The sequence below is a fragment of the Antennarius striatus genome, chromosome 12 (genome assembly GCF_040054535.1).
Source record: "Antennarius striatus isolate MH-2024 chromosome 12, ASM4005453v1, whole genome shotgun sequence".
Classification (NCBI taxonomy): domain Eukaryota; kingdom Metazoa; phylum Chordata; class Actinopteri; order Lophiiformes; family Antennariidae; genus Antennarius; species Antennarius striatus.
In genome coordinates, this window is record NC_090787.1 from 15,549,057 (window position 1) to 15,561,361 (window position 12,305).

Here is a 12,305-nt window from a genome sequence, read left to right on the forward strand (position 1 = left end):
ATACTGTACATGTGCACGCGATATAATTCTCTTGTTCTCATCAGATAATTAGTAGAACATAATTATCTTGTAATCAAGGGAAATAAGTGGTGTCATTACATAATTATGTTGCTCAAAGATGTGTTTGTATGCACAGTATTATGTTCTTTCTCCCAAAATAGCTCACAAGAAAAAAAAACCTTTGTATGACTTAGGGGTCACTTGGATTCCATTCATTATTCAAGATTTTAAATATTTTATCCCAGCTAGACAAATAATAAATTGCTGAACTGTTAATTTTGTTATTATTATTTTTTTAACGTATTATTTTGAAAAACCTTCCACCGGAAGTGATGCGCCAGTTATTACAGGGCGACAATTTACGGCATTACACTGTAAATATAACGACTTGTAATGAACATATGATTAATATTTAGTTGAAACTCAATGCGTTGTGTAAAATGAAAGCGAACTGAGGCGTCACGAACAGATTTAGGAAGCTGGATTGTGGTTCGTTGACGACACAAACGAAACCTAAAACACTTTCGGTTTCCGTTGCTCACGTGACGTCACTTCCTCTGTTGTGTCAAAGCCCACGATGGCTGCCGAGGTCCGCCGCGGCGTCCCTGTTAGCACGGTGGGTTCAGCGTACGCATTATGTGTCGTGTGCTTTAACGCGCACTGCTAACATGAGTAGAACCAGGATGTCCGCTGCTATATAGGAGTACTTTTATTTTGTTGAAGTTGTCACGACAGGGTATTTGTTAGCCGCATGTTGACTGGGACGCAGGGAGGTGTGTGCTGTGTGTGTGTAACACCCGAGTGTGGACAACAATGGCTTCTGTTGACCTTTGATTTCCTGTAATAACACCATAGTAATGTCTTTAACCTCTGTTTAATAACATGTTTACTGCGTATGGAAAAGTGTTTACGCGATTCAACTCTGACAACAGGCTAAGAGCCCTCAAGTCGCAGAATTGGCTGAAGTTTTGGACGCCCGGGGGGCTGCTAGCAGAGAGGGACAGAGACCGGAAGGAGAACGCTGGACGGGTCGAGCGGCCGGACCGGGTCTGGACTAGCTCTGAGTGGACTTTAGAAGAGCTCTCGGCTTGTTGTTGGTGATTGCCTGGAGCCCTCTCCGGACAGAGGCAGAGTCGTCTCTTCTCATTTGGTTCTTCTCACCTCCTTAACCAACCAGGGCTGTGAACCAGGGTTTGTCGTTGTTGTAGCTAACCCTGGTGTGTGTTGGAACGACGCTGTCGTCACAGAAGGTGATGTAGGACGTCACAGTGTCCCTGTACTCATCTACACTGTTGGTGGCGTCGTTCTGTTCTCAATGAAGTTCAATGACAAAGCCGTGTTTGTAAATGTATGTCGGTCATGTGTGACAACTGGTTCATTGTCATTGTGGTGTCTGGGTTGCTGTTGTCGTTAGGCGAGTTGATGGCTTGGACGGGTTGGTCGGTGATCGGTGGTCGTCGATGGTGTTGATGATCACTGGATCACTGGTCTGGAGGAGTCTGGACGGCGTTGGGCTTCCCGCCACACTTTTAATACACTACATTCCACACAAGGTAGCACTGTAGCACCGGGTAGGGAGAATGCTTCCTCGTTGGGGATCGGGGAAGCATATTAACAGACCCGGAATGAGATGGCACTTCTGGTGGTGCAGAACTTCTTGGGCTCACAATAGGAAATTCTAATCAAGACTGACAACTTAGTTCCCAGAGAGGACTGCTGATGGTCTCATGCATGCATTATCATTGATTCATTGATCGCATTGACATCATAAAAAATTGACCCCCTTTTATGGGGTTAAACTATGAGAATACAAGCAGACAAAAAAAAGGCAATGCTAATGGCAAAGGAAAGCCACAAGTAGTTATCCTTTACACTGAGATGACTTCATTGCATAAGTGTAGCAGTGAAAGTGTTATCAGAAGTCTCTTGTTCTTCTTACTGTCCAGGTTGTAGTAGTCACACTCTCGATACACACCTTCTTCACCAGATGGTCAGCTCTATGATTCAGCTGTCACATCTGCTCAATAGTTATACATCACTGCTTTATAATTCCAGGGTTGATCCAGTCTGTGCTTGAATATTGTCACTTAGGCCAGGTTTACAACATCATTCAGAAGGCTGATCAACAGATTAGGTTATACGAGCAGAGGTTATCACAGTACTTAGAAATGACACCAAGGTAAGTCTAGATATCATGTGTTTTGAGTGTGGCGTGAAAGGACATACAGTGAGAGCCTGTTTTTGCAAGAAGTGCTGCAGTCACTGTAAAAACAATAACTGGGACAATAACAGCAAGACGATGCACAACAGATTTTGGAGGAGATGTGCAACAAGTTCAATGAAAGTTTCCAGGCAGACGCACTGTGTTGAATTAACTGATGGCATGAGGAGCAATGGTATCACAGAATGTAAGGCAAAACTGCATGAAGTGAGCACTGCCTTGAGTGCTCACTTCACAGTCTACACTATGAAGTGAGCACTCAAGGCAGGTTCATTCAGACAGGGAACCTGATACCAGAGCGAAAACAGAAGAATTTCCCCACTGGGGATCAAGTATAATAAGAAAATATTAGTATGGAAGTATAGTAGGAAAAAAACCCATTGAAAACTTTTAATTGCTTAAAAAAGGACTAATACATTGTGTGAGAGAAGCCATGGAAGCCCTTAGAACACTCATAGGCCCGTGGCTGGGTCCTCTGACCAGAAGCTTCCCACAGCTTGGTTCTTTGACCAGAAAGTTGTAATTGAACACTTTTGATCACTTATGAATAGTCGCTATTGTTATATCAGTGAGGACATGCTTGGCCTCTTCCTTGGGGGTTAGTTGTCTGCCTTGAGGAGTTGGAGGAAGAGAGAGGGGGGTGGCTACGACACAATCCATTTCATTTTGCTCCAGCCATGGTATTCTTGCAGTCGTCATTTTTATTGTGCCCTTTTAAAGGGCTGGTTTAGTCAAAATGTATTTTCTGAATTTTCACAAACCTCGTATGTTGTAAGTCATCACAAAGACCTGCCCTACATATGGACATACAGTACAACCAATATTAAAGTATTCTAAGAGAGCAGAGCAAGTCTGATCTGACCCTGTGATTCTGTTTATTCAGCATATTTACAACAGTGTTTCAGATGCGTATTCCCTGTGTCTCTTGTGGTTGGAAGGACGTGTCTTTCTTTATTTGCATGAGCTTAGGCATTGAACATATTCCTGGGCTGCGGGGATTTTCTACAACAGACTCAACAAAGATTCTCCTTCAATTCGAGCATGGTCTGATGGTTTTATCCCAGAGTAATCACTCGTGGTCTAATACTAATTTAACTTCTAGGTGAAACTTTCCCCAATTTACTCACTAAACCACGACTGTCAAGTAACTCAGCTGTTAACTGTAGGAGATAAAAGTGTTTATTATTCAAATGAATAATGTTTGCTTCTACAATTTAGGATTTTTTATATTGATATGCATAATACATTTGCTGAAATCCTATGATGTACTTGAGACCAAAGACCCCGTAAATTAATAATACAAATTCTTACTTTGCTCCACTTTCAGCTTTGCCCCAAGTTTCTTCATTCAAATTCCACCAGTCACACGTGGCCCTTCAGTGCCATCGCTGAGCTCATAGGTAAGTCTAAAGGTAACAATGACTGCCCCCACTTGTACCATTTATTTATGTGAATTAATGTGAATATATTTGTGTGAATTTAGATGCCGGTACAAGATATAAACATTTGTTTCTGGTGATAGATAATGCGTATGATCCTGATGTCAATGCAAAACAGTTTTGGATTGACAAGACTATGGTTAAAGGACAAGAATGCCTCAGTTTTATGGATAATGGAAATGGTCTGGATCATGAAACAATGCACAAGATGCTCAGGTACACACACTGCTGGTCATTAATCATTTCTTTAATCTGTTGTTCAGAATTATTTCTTATAGAGTACTGGCATACATCAAAATGATGTAAAACCTTTACAAATATTTTGTACAGTTGATGCTGCATTTGATTAATGAACCATGATATTATTCATTTACTGTACTCATCAAGAATATTTGTGTTTTCCCATTCAAGTTTTGGATATAGCGACAAAATTGCATTAGATGGTCTTGAGCCAATTGGTATCTATGGGAACGGTTTCAAGTCTGGATCCATGCGTCTTGGCAAAGATGCCATCGTCTTCTCAAAGTCCACCAAGGCCTTGTGTGTCGGGATGCTGTCTCAGACCTACCTGGAAATGATTCATGCTCAACAGATAATTGTACCCATTGTCTGCTTTGAACAAGAAAGGCCAAACAAGCATATCCTTTTCCTCCTGCAGTAATAAATGTCATCTAATTAATCGTATATCATTTTATTTATTTGCATTTATGAAGATTCATCTGCTGCCAACTTAATGTACAAATACACTGCTGAAGCTGTTTAGCAATCTAATGTGTATCCAAACAACAGGACTTTTATCAGGATTTCATGCATTTTATATTTTGTCTCTGAATAAAAGAGGAGTCTTGTTGCTGTGGGGGGTTTTTTAACCTTTGAATTTTCATGCTGGAGCAGCAGCTTTGTATAACTGGGAAGTTAAAAAATCAAATAGCGTTATCATATTTTAACTTTCATTCCTAATTCAAAACAATCATGTTCCAGACTTGGTCTTTTCTGCGATCTAAAGTATTATTCTGTGTCTACAGATAAAGTGGAGATTTTAGTTTTTCTCTGTGTTTAGTTTCGTTTCAAAGAATGAAAACATTTCCACTGGTTCTAAATTGTCTCTTTAACTTCAGCTTCACTCCGTGTTCGAGAGGAGCACAAAGCCAGTCTGCAGGACATCTTGTGTTATTCCCCTTTCAAGACACAGGAGGAGCTACTGGTGGAGATCGATGCCATCACCTCCTCGTGGTCCACAGGGACAACTGGCACAAGGATCATCATCTGGAATCTCCGCCGGTCTCTTTGGAGTCCATGTGTCCAAAAAAAAATACATTAATCACTTGATGGAACTGCACAATCTGATTTTCAGTTTGTTTGTTTTTTTACAGTACATCTGCAGGAACAACAGAGTTTGATTTTGAGAAGGACCGTTATGACATCCGTATTCCTTCTGATGTCTACGACACGATAAATAACTCATCTCAGGGTCATGTGGTCACATCATACACACCTGAAAGTGTTCACTCGCTGCGGGTAAGGAGCAGCGCACGTCTTCAGAATATTAACATTTTAACATTAATGTTCTGGGGCCCAACAGTAATCACCATTCAAATAAAAGTGTCACCTGGAAACTGCAACCAATGCAAATTCACTCATCTTACATTTCTGCTCAGTACATTTCATACAAGGTTTTTTTTCCAACTTTTTAAATGAACAGCATATTTTCACAGATTCTGTTATTGTTTCAGGTTATAAGGTGGGAGTTTGTTTTTTTTCACAGAGTGACTATTTTTTTGTTGAAAAACATACGTTATTAGAAAAAAGCTATGTGTCTTAGAACCTGACAATCTTCACTCATCAATGAATGAAATGATTTCAAAATAAGCTAATCGCACATTTCTGTTATTGCATTATTAATGAAAGTGCACCACTTTTTTCCATATCTATCCAAAGTAAAACATACCCTCAGGAGATTGTCCATTTTCAGTGGCTACTAAACTATACTTTTTTAATGGGTGTAGGCGTATTCCAGTATTCTCTACCTGAAGCCACGGATGCAGATCATCATACGTGGTCAAAAAGTGAAATCTCAGCTCATCGCTAAGAGTCTGGCCTACATCCGGAAGGACCACTACAAACCCATCTTCCTGGTATCTTTTTGTCTTGAGTATCTGTCTTTTGAATAAGTTTAGTGTTCATAGTTTCACACATATGCATTTTTTATATGTATTTATAAATATTTACTTTGCTGCTCTCACTTCAGATTTCCTTAATTGTCTTTGTAGAACAAACGTATTCCCATCATTTTTGGTTACAATACCAAAAGTAAAGACCAATATGGCATCATGATGTATCACAAAAATCGCCTCATCAAAGCCTATGAACGGGCAGGCTGCCAGCTAAAGGTGAGCTTGTGACGTGTTGGTGAGGGTCTTTGTTTATTACACATATTTCTAAGGTTTCTTAATGTTATCATCTGGTGTTTTTGTGATTCTTTGCTTTTTACAGGCTAATAACAAAGGTGTTGGGGTCATTGGGGTCATAGAGTGTAACTTTCTGGATCCTACACACAACAAGCAGAGCTTTATGGAGACGGATAAGTACAGGTAACAGCACTGGATTAGCATTTAGTTTTGATCTAATCAGGTTTTGACCCTGAGTAGGGCCTGTCAGTACAGATGCAACTTCAGAATTGATTCTGTTGGTGAATTGTTTATCAAACAGACCACAAATTTAGAAGTTCTTTGTGTATTGATACAGGAAAACTATGATCAGTTTGGGGATCAAACTGGAAGAATACTGGATGGAAATCCACCACAAGAGAATCAGGGAGAATCCAAACAGTGTCCCTGTGGAAGATGCCATGTTAGTAGATGTTGTAGTGACTGCCATGAGTTCCACACGTGTAAATCTGTCACCATGAAGACAGTTTGATCTGATACTTGTCTCCATGTGTCCTCAGAAAGCGACCAGATCAGAACTGGGTTCAGTGCGATGAGTGTTTGAAATGGCGCAAACTCCCCGATGGCATCAACTGCAGCAAACTGCCAGATAAATGGTATTGCCGCTTAAATCCTGACCCTCAGTTCAGGTAATTAGCAGCATTTAAAATCCTACTGCAGTAACTAATTTGATTTGATTACAAAAACGAATGTGAATGCGGAAAAAGATACTCAACCACGTAACATAAAACTGTTGAAGTGTTTGTAGAGCCACACGTACATACTGTATGTTGTTGGTATCTAAAAGTATCTAAAAGTAAGTACTTTATGACAAAACACTGAAACTCAATCACGAATCATAACAGTGACCCCTAAAAGTTTAGAACTTGATCTGCAGGTGAAGATTGAGTCTATATTTGAGTTTCTATTTTCTTTGTTGTTTTTACAACACAAAGACAAAATGTCCTTTAGTGAGTCACTGAGTTACCATCCCTTGTGTTTCGTTTAATAGTTCGTGCTGTACTGTCTGATGTACTGTCTGTGTTGTCCTGCCTGTGTTGTACTGCCTGTTGCACTGCCTGTTTACTGTGGGTCAGAGGGGACTGCAATTTCATCTTTGCTGTATGTGGTGCATATATGGTAGACTTGACCATAAAGTTGACTTTGACTTTGAAGATTCTCATTCCTGAGAGTTTGTAAGCTATTGGCTGTTGGTAATACCAGTTATGGAACTAGTTATATGGTGATGATAGGTAATTCTGTTCTGTGCATGTCTGCTAAGAGGCTCCCCACCACTCTACCTCCCATTGCATGCTTACAGGACCCCTTGTGTGTGGTTATGTGTATTACAGGGGCCTGCACACACTAATATGCATGTGTGTCATTGATTGACTAACTTACTAGAGTGTGCATTCTTAATTTCCCTTTGGGGATTATTACAGTATATACTTTTTTTTTTAATTAATGGGAGTCCATGTCAAGCATTAGCTTAAATGCTAATGCACCTTGTTTCTTCAGAAACTGCCTTGTAGGTGAGGAGCCAGAAGACTCTGACGATGACCAACCTTCATACCGCAAGACATATAAACAGCAGTGAGTCCCGTTTGAATTAAAAATACTGATGACTAGGGGTGGGCCAAATCGTATTGTTCACGATAATACCAGTACAATATTAATGAGGTACAGAAATTAATAGGCTCCGGCAACTCTCATGACCCACAAAAGTGGATGAAGCGGTTCAGAAAATGAATGAATGTATTCTGACTTTTTCTACTACACTTATTTAGTGCACCGCAAACAATTCTTATAATAAGGCAAGACTTAAAAACACCGGTGGTGGAGAGCAAGCATGGCTGAAAGAAGTTCAGAGGAACAGTTAATCCCAAAAAGGGGAAATTACTGTACATTGAATTACTAGACAGACAGAATATTAGACAGAATCACCCGATCCGGATTGAGGTGTGTAAAAGCTTAGAGAGGAGTGTTAAGCAGCTAATGCTAGCCGCAGGACAAAACAATGTATACTGGTTCAAAATTACATTGCAGCATTTTTGAATTCAAAATATTTTCTTCAGTTTCATGCTGATATATGTATATGTGTGTGTGTGTGTGTGTGTGTGTGTGTGTGTGTGTGTGTGTGTGTGTGTGTGTGTGTGTGTGTGTGTGTGTGTGTGTTTTATGCTGAGAAATAAAGTGATGCACTTATTGTGCACGATTGTATTTTGAAAAATATGTACAGTATCATTATGACCAGAATTCCCTGAAATACTGTGATATAGTTTTGGGTTCAAATATCCCACCCCTAACTCCAACATTATAAATTGTAAATTAAACTGAAAGAAACTAAATTAAAAATAATATTACCTGTACTTCCGATTTCAATAATTTTATTTTCACAGAGAGAGAGAAGACAAAAAGATTAAGGAGAAGAAAAGACAAAAGGTACAGGCATACTCTCAGACATTTTACTGTCTACTGTTCCTCCTTGCAGTTTGATTTTTTTTTCTAAGTATTGAGCTTTAGCTCCTTTAAGTAATTAATGTCACTTTCACAAGGACGAGGAGGAGCGAAGGCAGCGTGTGGCCGATCTCACCAGACAAAATTTGGCCCTTAAACAGCAGCAGGAAAACCTGGAACAGCAGCTTCGTCAAAAAGTATGTCTCTATTTGAACACCAAGAAATCAGTGACAACAGCTCTCACTAAAAAATTAGTGTTAACTATTTTGTATTTTTAAAAATCTGTTCTTGTTGACAGCCTACCTATACCCCCTCCACCCCCACTACATCAAGGAGTCGGATTAACGCTCAAACAGCTGCAAGACCTGAATCCTCAACCATTTCACAAGCTGGTAAGAGAACTCGCTGTTTGTGTGGGATTGTGTAGAAGAGGTGAAGAGAAAGGGACTAAAAAGACATCTATTTGCTTTCACCCTAGCTTCCAGTCCCAGTGGTCTGCCAGTTATTTCTCATGTATACTCCCTGTCACAGAGCCCCCAAAGGTAACATTTGTCATCTTAAATTAATTATGGTTAGATTTGTTGAACGAGTACCTTCAGCTGTGTTTTGTCTGCACAGCAGGGGGAAAAGAGTTCAACCTTCTCCACAAAGAACTCCTAAAAGACCAAAAGTTAATGGTTTTCATGTGGAAAGCGCCGACGTGGTTGCATATGTAAATATGAGCCCACAGAATTCCCCATCAGTGGCTGCTGAGGATACTAATGACATTAATGACTCTGATGATACCGATGAAGATATTTTCATCTTGGAGACAGCCAGTACCCCCAAGCCACAAAAGCCAAGTGTTAATCTGATCAAGGTGAAGACAGAGAGTGATGAGGATGCTGTCCAGGATGTCACGATAGAGAAAAATGTTGCAGGACCGAGCACAAGCTCGGCATCTGTGAGCGCCAGTCCCTTCAAAACATCACTGGTAGAGATGGCCAGCACCACTACCCAGACAGAAGTGCGTAAAATAAAAACAGAAAAGAACCCAAATGAAACTGAAGGAACAGGAACACCACAAAAGAGCTCAGATTTGGAAGATGTGAGTTTTGAGGAACATGTAATTAAGCAAGAGAGCGGTGATGATCCAGGAAAGATGCCAGATCCTCTGGATGGTCAAGACAATGCTGGACCATCTTGCGCAGATTTATCCAATAAGGACTCTCCACTTCATTTTTCCAATATGATGGAGATACAGACCCAGCAAGATCATCTTATAGAGCTCATGCATGCTTCAGCTCAGGAGAGAGACTCTTACAAAGAGCAGGTCGATGAACTTACCTCACAACTGAAAGATGCGCAGAGAAGCCTGCAGAAGCTGTCTCAGATCGGTGTGAAGAAAGAGTGTTTTCACCAGGCCAGTCAGACGGAGGAGACAGAGGAAGACAATGACTACAAAACTCTGTTTGAGAAGGCCAAAGTGAAAATTGATGCATTAATAAAAGAAAAACAGGCTTTACTGGTTACCACCCAAACCCAGTCCATTTCTACAAAGGTGGAGGGAAGGGATATTGATGAGATTGCGCTACAAGTTGACCAACTGATCCGTCAAGTGGATCAAAGAAACAAAGAGAGAGATGAACTGCGCTTGCAGGTCAGCTTTCTGCATTTTTAATTGAAATTATTTTTTAATGCACAGGCTGATATGTTATAGCCAGTATGTATATCTTATACACACTTACAGGAGTGGTAGATTGATAGAGATATATACACTTTGTTTGCTAACCTATCATTGTCAGACATGCTTACCTACTCTTTTTTTTCTCTCTTTCTCATGGGATTCACTTTGTTGTATCAGTTGGACAGTCTGGAGGAGGAAAGGGCAAACCTGGCAGCTCAATGTGAAGAGCTCAGGATGAGACTGCAGCAGAATGAAAATGCTCAAAAAGGAAGCACAGCTGCACACAGAACCACCGATTCTCCGTCAGAGAAGGAATCGTTATCCAGAAGGTTGGGTTGTTAAAAATAAACTTTCTTTACAAACCAAAAGATTAGTCAATGTCTAACAAAGACCTGATGAACTTGCCAACTCAGCAGTAAATCTGATTTTCTCTATCTCCTCAGTTTGATTGAGCTTCGGCACAACATCGGGCGCCTTCTCATTTCATATGTTCCTGCACTGGACCTGGGCCAAGTGAATTATGAGTGTAATGTAATTGATGAGATCCTGGAACAGGTTCTATCCAGTACGCAGTTGAACACTGTCAAATCAGATGTACACGGAGACAAGAAAGTAAATACGTAACAAATGATGAGATCCTTGGTTGAACTGAACTCTGGGTGAAGACAAAGCCAAAGCTAGCCGATCTGGCACTGCACTTTAATATTTCCCAAAATTCAGAATGGAAGACCAGTTGTTGACATCCAAACTACAACTGGTTGAATTCTCCTGACCATTCAGCTTAGAGGCTAACCATGATGTCACAGTAGATTGGGCCCCTCTTCCAGGGAGGAGGCACTACCTGTGCTCACTGCAACAATGCACCGTTAAGCTTTAGCCACGCCCACATCCCAAAAAGGGGTGTGGCTAGTCTTGAATTCTAAAGGCACAAAGTCTGTGACCAGTGGATTGAAGCAGGGGCAGGTTTTTTGTTTTTTTTTTAACAGAAGGATCTGTCAGTGCCATACATAAAATCATTAATTCTGGGCCTTTGACATTCACTAACATTTTTGCCAACTTTCACAATATTCCATCAATACTCTGAAAATCACTAACACCTGTGGAAGTGGTGACATTAGCTGTGCAATATGCCAATCCATGATGTACCATATTGGCCTGAATATAAGACGGTGTTTTTTGCATTGAAATAAGACTGAAAAAGTGGGGGTCATCTTACATTCGGGGTCTAGACGTTAGACCCATTCACAACGCTAGATGGCGCCAGTTATCTTTAAAGCGAATGCTGAACTTAACTCCCCAGGCCAAAGCGAACCCCTGTCACGAAGAAGAAAAATGAAAATAGCGGTAGCACAAAGAAGAAAAATAAAAAATACCGGTAACAAAGAAAATATAAGAAAAAAGAGAAGAGATAACAGAAAATGGAGAAACGTCGGGACAATCTGGAGAAAAGTGGGTCGAAGATCGGCCAGGTTAACCGGCTGCTGAGGAGAAGTTATGATGCAAACTTCAAGATGATGGTGACAAATGAGGCAGAGTCTTCAAACAATTGCAATGTGATCGAATATATTGTTATAATAATTTATTTCAGTCAGTCAGTCATCTTCAGATTTCCACTGCTATATCTGCCGCAGCGGGTCACGGGGAGCCGGAGCCTATCTCGGCGGCATAGGGCTTGAGGCGGGGGACACTCCGGGCACGGGTCGTCTTATAATCAGGGTCGTCTTATATTCCGGTCAATAGGGTATTCATTGAATATGTAGTTTCAGATTCGTTTCTAAGTGATGGCACAGATCCTGACTATCCGGTGTTGAGGCAAGAAATCCAAGATATTGTCATTCTTTCTGTACGACCATTTCAACACGTTACCCATCAACTACTGATGGATATGGAATAGCAACAGTTTCCAATGCAGGGAAATATGACTTTCTCAACAATGCAGTGTACACACGAATTTATTGCATCAGCCGACTGCATTTACATTTGTATTTATTTAGTCCTAACTAAATGCTATGCGATTGTACTCACTATGACAGCTGTTCTCTTGGTTTTATGGGAGCATATTTTGTTTTTGTCAAATATATTTTTCTATGTACCAA

At 40.5% G+C, this 12,305-nt stretch overlaps 1 protein-coding gene across 3 annotated transcripts; it reads left to right on the forward strand.

Annotated features, from left to right (window-relative positions):
* Window positions 1–570: 570 nt before the first annotated feature.
* On the forward strand, window positions 571–10,847 carry morc3a (MORC family CW-type zinc finger 3a). Of its 3 annotated transcripts, XM_068330189.1 has the most exons (20): window positions 576–616; window positions 933–1,250; window positions 3,549–3,621; window positions 3,744–3,876; window positions 4,072–4,297; window positions 4,784–4,941; window positions 5,034–5,178; window positions 5,667–5,795; window positions 5,931–6,050; window positions 6,154–6,251; window positions 6,406–6,510; window positions 6,608–6,736; window positions 7,605–7,679; window positions 8,486–8,528; window positions 8,642–8,740; window positions 8,842–8,935; window positions 9,022–9,085; window positions 9,162–10,182; window positions 10,387–10,538; window positions 10,653–10,847. In XM_068330189.1, exons 4-20 carry the CDS (start codon window positions 3,797–3,799, stop codon window positions 10,831–10,833), a joined length of 2,919 nt encoding a protein of 972 aa, XP_068186290.1. In that variant the 5' UTR covers window positions 576–616; window positions 933–1,250; window positions 3,549–3,621; window positions 3,744–3,796; the 3' UTR covers window positions 10,834–10,847. The 3 variants fall into 3 exon arrangements, with proteins under 3 accessions (XP_068186288.1, XP_068186289.1, XP_068186290.1); XM_068330187.1 differs by lacking the exon at window positions 933–1,250 and having other exon boundaries at window positions 571–616; XM_068330188.1 differs by lacking the exon at window positions 933–1,250 and having other exon boundaries at window positions 571–616; window positions 9,165–10,182.
* The last annotated feature ends 1,458 nt before the right edge of the window (window positions 10,848–12,305 follow it).